The 12,552-nt window shown below is 36.0% G+C and overlaps 1 protein-coding gene across 4 annotated transcripts in view; it reads right to left on the bottom strand.

Annotated features, from left to right (window-relative positions):
- Positions 1-12,552, bottom strand: part of IPO11 (importin 11) — a 220,696-nt gene that overhangs the window by 147,756 nt on the left and 60,388 nt on the right. For all 4 annotated transcript variants that reach the window (XM_024246853.3, XM_063724115.1, XM_054555604.2 and 1 more), the window contains exons 8-12: positions 11,816-11,864; positions 9,513-9,583; positions 3,009-3,201; positions 2,148-2,300; positions 858-901 (exon numbers count right to left, since the gene is read on the bottom strand). In XM_024246853.3, the coding sequence (XP_024102621.1) occupies positions 858-901; positions 2,148-2,300; positions 3,009-3,201; positions 9,513-9,583; positions 11,816-11,864 (510 nt within the window). The remainder of the gene's footprint in view (positions 1-857; positions 902-2,147; positions 2,301-3,008; positions 3,202-9,512; positions 9,584-11,815; positions 11,865-12,552) is intronic.

Below are 12,552 nucleotides of genomic sequence, written 5' to 3'. Positions count from 1 at the left end.
TGTACTAAAAGATGAAGAAAAAATTTGTTTTCCAACCCCAAGTTAAACAAAAGAAAAGGCCGGGCACAGTGGCTCAAGCCTGTAATCACAGCACTTAGGGAGGCCGAGGCGGATGGATCACGAGGTCAGGAGATCGAGACCAACCTGGCTAACAAGGTGAAACCCCGTCTCTACTAAATAAACAAAAAATTAGCCAGGCATAGTGGCGGGCACCTGTATTCCCAGCTACTCGGGAGGCTGAGGCAGGAGAATGGCGTGAACCCAGGGGGCGGAGCTTGCAGTGAGCCGAGATGCACCACTGCACTCCAGCCTGGGCAACAGAGTGAGACTGTCTCAAAAAAAAAAAAAAGAAAAAGAAAAAAACTTAGATTAAATGTCATAATTTAATATGAATATAGTTTAGTTTCTTATAAACAGTTTCTTATCGGTCTGACTTAATGTTGGGAATCTTTAATTTTTTTTTTTTTTTTTAAGAGACAGGGTTTTGCTTTGTAATCCAGGCTGGAATGCAGTAGCATCATGGCACAATGCAGCCTCAACCTCCTGGGCTCAAACAATCCTCCTGCCTCAGACTCCTGAAGAGTTGGGACTACAGGTGTGCGCCACCACTCTGGTCTAATTTTTTTTTCCTTTTCTTACTTTTTGCAGAGACAGGGTCTCACTATGTTTACCAGGCCAGTCTTGAATTTCTGGCCTCAAGCGATCCTCCCGCCTTGGCTTCCCAAAGTGCTAGGATTAAAGTGTGAGCCACCATGCCCAGCAAATGTCTGGAATCTTTAATAGAGTGTCATTCTCTACTAAGAGCTTTAGAAGGATTAAGCTTTCCCCTATCAATTTTTCTTGCAATTAATACTTACCCTCAAACTATATTTCCAAGAATCTCCTCCTGTTTCTTCCACTGCTGCAATTAAAAATATGTAATAATGACATTTTCAACATCTTGATTTAGAAAACAAAGATTTGAACAACATCAGTATAATATTTCTGTGAACTGTTTTAAACATAACATTAAGAGCAAATCCTTGGGAACACAGGCCTTACACAGATTTTGTTACTATATGCTACAGATCACAGCTGTATATCTCACAGTCATCTATTAAGTGCTTACTATATCCATAAGCATTCTCATTTTCGATAAAAATTCTTTATGGAAAAAAGCTCAAAGTAGTTGTCATTTCCAGGGTATCTGCTATCACCTGATCCAATATCACTACAATTCTGAGAATCATTTCATTTCAATACAGTAATCATGTTTCACTAGGTACAATGATTACTCACACTCTCCATAAATTACTTGTAAAGAAAAATACTTCAGGGCTCTTAAAAATTTAAGGACTCAATGCTTCATGTTACAATATTGTATGTACTGTATAAAGAAAGCAAATTGAAAAAAGATGTTTCAAAAAAAGCAAAAAAAAAAAACAAGAAAAGACACGTTCTACAGTACAATCCTGTATTAAAACTAAAATTACTTTTAAAAACCAAAAGCATGGCGAAGATAAGTATTACAAAAACTTTTGGGCACTGTTAAAATATTAGGAAACGTGTAACTACACAAGGGCATGCAACCAAAGAGAAAAGGGAGGCTAAAATCTAGCCTATGTCCCACCATAGCTTAAGTAATTCACATACAAGTACTTTATTACACACATGATTCCTTGATTTTCTATAGCAAGGGTCCCAATAGACTTATTCTACTTATCTATCTAGTACTAAAATTCAAACAGATATAAAGATGTCCTGTCCATAAAAAAAAAAATCTATTCATCAAAAACCTCCAAATTTCTTTGCAAGAATTTCTACAAATAAAAAATAATATGGAATGAATCACAAAATAGAAACTGACTTGATAAGAGAGAGTTAATTTTATATTTTTGTTTGAAACTACATGATATATTTGTAAAGGAATCTAAAAACTAAAAAGGTCTTTTCCTGGACAAAATTCTACGTCATATTTGCATAAGTCATTCATTTTCTGCTTCTCAATTTGTTCTAATGGATAACAACGAAAGAGTAAGTTAATTTTAAAAAACCAAGATTTCCAGATCAAAAGTGCTGTATGAAATACAATATTATACCTATCACTCAAACAGATATTTATAGAAAGGGGAGAAAAGTCATGCTAACACTAAAAAATTAATTCTTACTAAAGCCTTCTGGGTCTTCTTCCCACATTGTCAGTTCTTCTTCAGTTAATAGAAAATAATGAGAGACTAATCTTCTACATATCTCTGTCAAAGTAGGATATGTGAAGAATGCCATCTTAATCTTATGGGCTTCAAGAGTTTCAGGGCTGCTATCTGGAAAAATGAAATTTCCAAGTTAATTGTATAGCCAAACATTGTAGCTACAATGGATTATGTAACTTAAATAAATAAAAAATACACTCTCAGGGAAGAAGATATACTTGTGTATAAATTTTCATTTTTATTATAAACAAATCTCAAAGATACTCTTTCCTTACAACACACCCACATCAATCTTGCCTCTGGCATTACAGCTTATATATTACCATGTAATACTATCACGGCATACTGAAATAACTTCCTCATAACGTAGAGGGTGTTGGGGGGTGTGCATGTGTTTCTCTCTCCCCCACCAATAAGACTTCTTCATTCATCTTGGCACACACGCATATGAATGAATTCCAAATAATACAACAATATAACCTGTCTAGAAACAATCACACTTTATATAAAGTCAGAGAAAACTTTTATTTGTTCAAATGAATACACCCTACAATATGAGCTGCGGTTGATACCTAATTCTTAAAAGTCCCTAAGCTTCAACCAATTTGTGCTACAAAAAATGGCTTATTAAATACACTATGTTGTTTTTAAAAGCTAGTATAAACATACTAAAGCCTATAATCCTTATATCTTTTTCATGTGCCAGCAACAATTTATTTTTCAGATTAAAATAACATTTTTAAAAAAGTTTGTAATTATAGCAATTATATCACACTTAAGATTAAAATAATTATTTTAAACTGCCAATAAAGGAATTACCTTCAAAATTTTTGGATGGCTTATAAGCATAATTTTTGACAATCATCTTAATAAGATTCATACATTGGACAATGAATCGTTCAAATGTAACGCCTTCACCAACTTCTGTAAAAACATAGCTTACAGAAAATTCCAGTGATCTCTGAATTAGAGGAGTAAATGAAAAGGGATGCTGATCCAAGAAGTCCAAAAGCTATAAAAAAATAAATAAATAAAAATTAAAATGTATTTTCCCCAAATTCATATTGGAATATAATCACTCCAATTATAACTTTACTAATAATCATTAAGCAGTTTGAACCTTAGTGTGGAGTCTACGTTCACTCAGTTTTACATGTATCATAACTCTTCTTGAGGCACATCATATAATGAGGATTATGTTAGATTATATCTGATAATAAGAACTTTCTATTATTTTCAGTACAGAAACCAAAACAGACCCAATTCATACTTAATTTTATAACAATGGGTAAATATGATACAAAATGCTTAAATATACTAGACCTTTAAAAGTAATAGACTAAGGTAAAGAATTTAAATATTATCTTCCCTTTCCCATATGAATTATATTTTAATGTATCAAACAGCTGAGGAGGGAGATGTCTTCTTTATAGAAGAATTTCAGCTAATAAATGCAAAAGGAATAACAGAATTAGAATGCCATCATTGTGTAACTCCTGATCAAATAATGGATCTAGGCAAATGATGATCAACAGCTGTTAAAATAAGAGAAAAGCTGCTGAGGAAATTTGATAGATCACTCATCAATCTTAGCCACAGAAAAAGAAACCAATGAGAACAAAGACACAACATACCAGAGTCTCTGGGACACATTTAAAGCAGTGTGTAGAGGGAAATTTGTAGCACTAAATGTCCACAAGAGAAAGCAGGAAAGATCTAAAATCGACACCCTCACATTACAATTAAAAGAACTAGAGAAGGAAGAGCAAACACATTCCAAAGTTGGCAGAAGGCAAGAAATAACTAAGATCAGAGCAGAACTGAAGGAGACGGAGACACAAAAAAACCCTTCAAAAAATCAATGAATCCAGGAGCCGGTTTTTTTGAAAAGATCAACAAAAGTGATAGACCACTAGCAAGACTAATAAAGAAGAAAAGAGAGAAGAATCAAACAGACACAATGAAAAATTATAGAGTATCAACACCAATCCCACAGAAATACAAACTAACATCAGAGTACACTGTAAACACTTCTATGCATATAAACTAGAAAATCTACAAGAAATGGATAAATTCCTCGACACATACACCCTCCCAAGGCTAAACCAGAAAGAAGCTGAATCTCTGAATAGACCAGTAACAGGCTCTGAAATTGAGGCAATAATCAATAGCTTACCAACCAAAAAAATCCTGGACCAAACAGATTCACAGCCGAATTCTACCAGAGGTACAAAGAAGAGCTGGTACCATTCCTTCCGAAACTATTCCAATCAATAGAAAACGAGGGAATCCTCCCTAACTCATTTTATGAGGCCAGCATCATCCTGATACCAAAGCCTCGCAGAGATACAACAAAAAAAGAGAATTTTAGACCAATATCCCTGATGAACATCAATGCAAAAATCCTCAATAAAATACTGGCAAACAAACCGAATCCAGCAGCACATCAAAAAGCTTATCCACCATGATCAACTTGGCTTCATTCCTGGGATGCAAGGCTGGTTCAACATATGCAAATCAATGAACGTAATCCATCACATAAACAGACCCAAAGATAAAAACCACATAGACTATCTCAATAGATGTAGAAAAGGCTGCCGACAAAATTCAACAGCCCTTCATCCTAAAAACTCTCAATAAACTAGGTATTGATGGAACCTATCTCAAAATAATAAGAGCTATTTATGACAAACTCACAACCAATATCGTACTGAACGGGCAAAAACTGGAAGCATTCCCTTTGAAAACTGGCACAAGACAGGGATACCCTCTCTCACCACTCCTATTCAACATAGTGTTGGAAGTTCTGGCCAGGGCAATCAGACAAGAGAAAGAAATAAATGGTATTCAATCAGGAAAAGAGGAAGTCGGCCAGGCACAGTAGCTCATGCCTGTAATCCCAGCACTTTGGCAGGCCAAGGCGGGCGGATCACAAGATCAGGAGAGCGAGACCATCCTGGTTAACACGGTGAAACCCTGTCTCTATTAAAAAAAATTAGCCGGGCATGGTGGTGGGTGCCTGTAGTCCCAGCTACTCAGGAGGCTGAGGGAGGAGAATGGCATGAACCCAGGAAGCAGAGCTTGCAGTGACCCAAGATCATGCCACTGCACTCCAACCTGGGTGACAGAGCAAGACTCTGTCTCCAAAAAAAAAAAAAAAAAAGTTACAGAGGAAGTCAAATTGTCCCTGTTTGCAGATGACATGATTGTACATTTAGAAAACCCCATCATCTCAGCCTAAAATCTCCTTAAGCTGATAAGCAACTTCAGGAAAGTCTCAGGATACAAAATTAATGTGCAAAAATCACAAGCATTCCTATACATCAATAATAGACAAACAGCCAAATCATAAGTGAACTCCCATTCACAATTGCTACAAAGAGAATAAAATACCTAGAATCCAACTTACAAGGGATGTGAAGGACTTCTTCAAGGAGAACTACAAACCACTGCTCAATGAAATAAGAGGACACAAACAAATAGAAGAACATTCCATGCTGGTGGATAGGAAGAATCAATACCATGAAAATGGCCATACTGCCCAAGGTAATTTATAGATTCAATGCCATCCCCATCAAGCTACCAATGACTTTCTTCACGGAATTGGAAAAAAACTACTTTTTTGGTTCATATGGAACCAAAAAAGAGCCCGCGTTGCCGAGACAGTCCTAAGCCAAAAGAACAAAGATGGAGGCATCATGCTACCTGACTTCAAACTATACTACAAGGTTACAGTAACCAAAACAGCATGGTACTGGTACCAAAACAGAAATATAGACCAATGGAACAGAACAGAGCCCTCAGAAATAATACCACACATCTACAACCATCTGATCTTTGACAAACCTGACAAAAACAAGAAATGGGGAAACGATTCCTATTGAATAAATGGTGCTGGGAAAACTAGCTAGCCACATGCAGAAAGCTGAAACTGGATCCCTTCCTTACACCTTATACTAAAATTAATTCAAGATGGATTAAAGACTTAAATGTTAGACCTAAAACCATAAAAACCCTAAAGAAAACTTAGGCAATACCATTCAGGACATAGGTATGGGCAAAGACTTCATGACTAAAACACCAAAAGCAATGGCAACAAAAGCCAACATTGACAAATGGGATCTAATTAAACTAAAGAGCTTCTGCACAGCAAAAGAAAACTACCATCAGAGTGAATAGGCAACCTACAGAATGGGAGAAAATTTTTGCAATCTACCCATCTGACAAAGGGCTAATATCCAGAATCTACAAAGAACTTAAACAAATTCACAAGAAAAAATCAAACAACCCTATCAAAAAGTGGGCAAAGGACATGAGCAGACACTTCTCAAAAGAAGACATTTATGCAGCCAACAGACACACAAAAAAAATGCTCATCATCACTGGCCATCAGAGAAATGCAAATCAAAACCACAATGAGATACCATCTCACACCAGTTAGAATGGCGATCATTAAAAAGTCAGGAAACAACAGGTGCTGGAGAGGAAGTGGAGAAATAGGAACGCTTTTACACTGTTGGTGGGACTGTAAACTGGTTCAACCATTGTGGAAGACAGTGTGGCGATTCCTCAAGGATCTAGAACTAGAAATACCATTTGACCCAGCCATCCCATTACTGGTTATATACCCAAAGGATTATAAATCATGCTACTATAAAGACACAGGCACACGTATGTTTATTGTGGCGCTATTCACAACAGCAAAGACTTGGAACCAACCCAAATGTCCATCAACGATAGACTGGATTAAGAAAATGTGGCACATATACACCATGCAATACTATGCAGCCATAAAAAGGGATGAGTTCACGTCCTTTTGTAGGGACATGGATGAAGCTGGAAACCATCATTCTGAGCAAACTATCACAAGGACAGAAAACCAAACACTGCACGTTCTCACTCACAGGTGGGAATCGAACAATGAGAACACTTGGACACATGGTGGGGAACATCACACATCGGGGCCTGCCATGGGGTGGTGGAATGGGGGAGGGATAGCATTAGGAGAAATACCTAATGTAAATAACGAGTTAATTGGTGCAGCCAATCAACATGGCACAATTATACATATGTAACAAACCTGCACATTGTGCACATGTACCCTAGAACTTAAAGTATAATTTAAAAAAAGAAAGAAAAAGAGACAACCAGACATTGTGTGTCATACTGCATGTGTGCAAGTCATACAATACAGAGCAATACTTATAATGTATTCTTGCCATCCCTGTCCTATCCCCACAAAAAAGCCTGAAAGTGACTAAACCTCTACATCTAACTACCAACTTATAAGAAATATGGGAGGAGAAGTGTGGAGACTAAAGAACACGTTAAAAAAAAAAGCATGTGGAGATACAAGCAATCAAATTCAAAACATGAAAAAGTACAGAAAATTACCTGTTACCTCAAGAAATAACAGCAAGGAAATAACTTTGGAACAGATGGAAAGGGAGCTGATGCAAGTTGAATCCTGATTCAAACAAACTATAAAAAATTCATGAGACAATCACAGAAATCTAAAATCTGACTAGACACTTAAATGATATTAAGAAGCCATCAGTATTTTTTAAATATAAAATTGTGTTAAGATCCTATTTAAAAAAAACAAACAATTTTTTTACAGGCTCACGCCTGTAATCCCAGCACTTTGGGAGGTGGCGGTGGGTGGATCACTTGAGCCCAGAAGTTTGAGACCAGCCTGGGCAACATGGCAAAACCCTATCTCTACCAAAAATACAAAAATTTAGCTGGGCGTGGTGGCATGTGCCTCTGGTCCCAGCTACTTAGGAGGCTGAGGTGGAAGGATCACTTGAGCCCACAAGGCAGAGGTTGCAGTGAGTCAAGATCACACCACTGCACTCCAGCCTGGGGGACAGAGTCAGACCCCATCTCAGAAAATACACACCCACAAAACAAAACAACCCTACCACTTAAAGACACGCACTCAAATATTTACAGGTAATACTAGATAATATCTGGGATTTGATTTAAAATAAACAGCAAGGGTGGGAGGGGAAAGAAGCACACAGACAAAGTAAGACTGACCGTGGCCATATGTTGATAATTGTTGCTGAGTGATGATGTCGTGAAGACTCAAAGTTACTCAATTCTATTTATAGTAACTTTATTCTGTTTTGAAATGTTCTAATTTAAAAAGCTTTAATAAAGTCTTAGAAATCATAAATATGAATTTCATAAATGAAATTGCTTCTAACATGTTATGTAAAGTAGAACAAATTACAGATACCATCTATCCATGTCATTACCTTAAGAAAGAGTTGAAAGAACTGAAAAATCTCACAGCTAAATAAATGTGTTTTCTAAAACAGATCATCTAAATAATGCTTTTTAAATTTTACTTATGTAACTGATATACTGAGTAGGGACTGTGAGGCAGCAGAGCTGCAGGCGAGTGTCAGTGATATATACTGTATAGTCCTCTCTGACTAAGCACATCATCCTGTTTTACTTTGCTTTGTGTTTTTTTTAACAGAGAATCTTAGTCAATTTTATAATGTATCTTGGAAGATTAGGTGAGCTTCTGTTGTTGAGGCTACTTGGAACAAGAGAAATGAAGACAACTGAAACTAAAGGTAATTACTACCTAAAACACAAAGATAAAAAACAGCTCATTTCTGCTCCTTTACTCCCCTCCCAGGGAATAAGCAACCCCTATCCTATTATTGAATCTTTAATTAAAAAGGGAAATAGATTACAGATTTAGGTATTCCCACCTGTCTTCAAGTACCTATTTTAGTGCAAGCAGTCCCCAAGCTAGGTCTTTCTAACTGCTGTAACCCAATTCTTTGCACTTCTCCCAATCCTTCAAGCCCAAAATTTCATAAAAATTAATGTTTTATAAAATGTAATTATACACACTGCCTACCACAGTGCACCCCCTATAATTCCACTCAAAAGATGCTTAGTATGGACGAAGATAGTCTGATGGTCATTCTGAATATACTGACTTCCTGTCTGCTACATTTGATCTACGTTTAGCTGAACTGCACTGCTATCTTCTTTATCTCTACTTTCTCCAGTGGGTCAAAGGATAATGAGCTTTAGAGGAATCAAATACTCTAATATTTATTAGAATTTATTTTTCATGTACCAAGGTGACTTACACTATGACACATGGTATATAAATTTAATTATTATATGCATTCTAAAGTACATATAAAAGCAATTTTTAGCTTTCCTATAAGGAGTCAGAACATAGGTTTCCTTACACTAAAGTGAAAATGTATGGTTATAAAAATATCATTTTCTTTTCTAAATTTGAATATGTGTATTATATTTGAGAAAACAAGTTTTTAAAAAACTTACCACTTTAGTAAAAAGAATGATGGTCTTTTCCAGTCTATCTCTACACACATTATCTGTACCTATACTTCTACCTGTTAAAAATACATTTCAAATATTAGAAGTTAATAAGATCACAACCAAGACAACGTCAAAATTTTTACAAAAATAATATTGCTCGTTTTATTTTTGCATATTTTACATTATGAATTCATTATTTAAAAAGCAATACCAAGATTTACACTGAGTAACAGACACAGTAGCCCTCTGTGCCATATTATACAAAATTAACCCTAATATATGAACTGAACTCACTTTTATAGTAAAAGAATAGTCGTTCTAGCAATGAATCATGGATAACATTTAAAAACTAAATGTCATAGTTGAAGTATTTTTCAAGCAACATACATGTGTAAAATAAAGCAATCAAGGAGTAACACACTCATTATCATTTTTCCTGTATCTTCTGACAAATTTATTCTGATAATTTCCCTGGCGTGATTTTTTTTTTGTACATTCAGAACAATGTCCACCAGCTCATCAGCTACTCTGCTCTCTAATAATACTCTTCATATTCTGTTTGTTCATTTGTCTTATTCTCTCCTGGAAGGGCTTGTATTCTTCCTTCTGCTACACCCACAAGGATGGCCAGAAAAAAATGACTACTTTAGAAAACATAGAACTACACAATATGAACATTCTTATTCATCTTTGCATGCATAGTATCCAGAACAGTGTCTGCCAACAGGCTCAACAATGTTTTACTAAATTGAAACTGACTAACATAAAACAATCAGTAGCTCCTTAAAAGTGAGTAGACTAAGATATCTTCTCAGGATAGCAAATCCCCAAACACACACACACACACACACACACACACACTTGTGTGTGCACACACGTGTATGTCCAAACAAAGGTGCTTACAATCACATGGAAGAAGAAGATAACAAACAGACCACCAGTAAAATACAACACAAATATAAATGCTATAGTCTCTCACGTGGGGTAGTGCATAACAAAGGATGCTAAAGATAAGCCAGTGGAGGTTAATGAACAAGGGATTTACAAAATGAAACTGTCAGTTAAGGAAAGTTATATCACAGTGATATGCAACAAATACTAAAAGCGAAAGAGTCTACAAGAAGTCTAAACAGGATTTGGCGTATAGTCTATAGACAATATTTGTTAAACATGTGACTGTTGTAGACGTCTGCCTGGAAAGGGGTAGCCGCAGTAAAAATACAGAAAGAGGAATGAACACAAAACAGATTTTTTTTTTTTCTTGAGATGGGGTTTGTTCTGTCACCCAGGTTGAGGTATAGTGATGAGATCACTGCTCACTGCAGCCTCAACCTCTCAGGCTCAAGCAATCCTTCCTGAGTAGCTGGGACTACAAGCACACGCAACCATGCCTGGCTAACTTTTTAATATTTTTTGTAGAGACAGGGTTTCCTCATGTTGCCCAGGCTGGTCTCCAACTTCTGGGCTCAAGCGATTCACTCTCCTCGGCCTCCCAAAGTGCTGGGGTTACAGGCATTGAGTCACCACGCCTGGCCTCAGGGAAATCTTTTTTTAAAAAATCTATTTTGGCCAGACAAGATGGCTCATACCTGTAATTCCAACACTTTGGGAGACAAAGGTGGGCGGATCGCTTTAGCCCAGGAGTTTGAGACCAGCCTGGCAACAAGGCAAATTCCTCTACACTCATTACCAGTACAGTAGTCCCCTCTTAGTTTTGCTTTCCTCAGTATCAGGTGCCTGCAGTCAATCACAATCCAAAAATATTAAATAGAAAATTCCAGAAATAAACAATTCTTAAGTTTTCAATTGTGCACCATTCTGAGTATGGTGATAAATCTCAAGCTGACCCACTCCGTCCTGCCCCAGACGAGAATCCTCCCTTTGTCCAGCAAATACCAGCTATATACACTACCTGCCTGTTAATCACTTAGTAGCCATTTTGGATACTAGCTCAAAAAAGCATAGTACACAAAGGGTTTGGTACTATCTGTGGTTTCAGGCATCCGCTGTAGGTCTTGGTTCGTAATCCAAGGAGGGACTTCTGTATATGAGACAAAAGCTAAGCTTCTAACTTCAGAAAGTTGATACAAAATACTCATTTTATCTACATATAGGATCTCTGCAGCTATCAAGTGCTCACTCAGGGGGCAATTGGACAAGACACTTTCTCCAGATTTATAAGTGCGCAACAGAAGCTATTAATGAATAAGCATCTATTAATCCCTCATTAATCCTAGCTATTAATGAATAAGCTATTAATGAATAAAAATTATACAGTTAAAAAGGACTGCAACGAAAGAACTTACTGCATTCCAGAAACTGTTTTAGACGTTCAAATATTCCATGTAAAAAACCCTAGAAAAGAATATTATTTTAAATATCTCCATTTATTGTTATAAACATTTACCTTGTATCTTTTTCAGGGATATTAAAACAAATCTATCACATCACTTAAAAACATTAGCCGAAGAAAAATAAGTTAAAATTAGTTAAGCAAAAAACAATTCACTATTATAAACAAGTTGTCCACAGGAAAATAACCATAGTATTTCATCTCTTCAATATCTCATTTAGTTACATAAATCACTTTGCAATAAATAAAAATTATTTTCTAAGCATCCTGTTTCACTAAACACTCTCTATTCTTCTTACTGCTTTAATTTTTCTTCACAGGCTTTAAATCCCTTGAAATACCGCGCTTGTCCATTTATTATGTGGCTCCTCCCATTAGAATATAAGCTCCTTGAGAGCCAGAACTTTGCTCTGTTTACTGCTTCATCCCAGAATCCTGAAACATCGTTTGGCAATAATAAGTATTAAAAAAAAAGAATACATGGTACCAATTATTTACACCACAGTTCTTAACTTCAAGTATATGACACATTGGTCCTCAGATACTAGTATTAGATAGGCATCAACATATACCAGCTAGGTCTAATGGACCCTTTTTTTGAAAACATATTCTAAGATATGTTTTTGAATAATTAACAGGAATAAATACAAAGAAATAGTGAAAAAAACTTAAAAATTTTAATAAGAATTT

The sequence above is a fragment of the Pongo abelii genome, chromosome 4, assembly GCF_028885655.2.
Source record: "Pongo abelii isolate AG06213 chromosome 4, NHGRI_mPonAbe1-v2.0_pri, whole genome shotgun sequence".
In the NCBI taxonomy this organism is placed as follows: domain Eukaryota; kingdom Metazoa; phylum Chordata; class Mammalia; order Primates; family Hominidae; genus Pongo; species Pongo abelii.
Note: the sequence above shows the minus strand (reverse complement) of the source record. Positions and strands in the feature narration are given on the sequence as shown.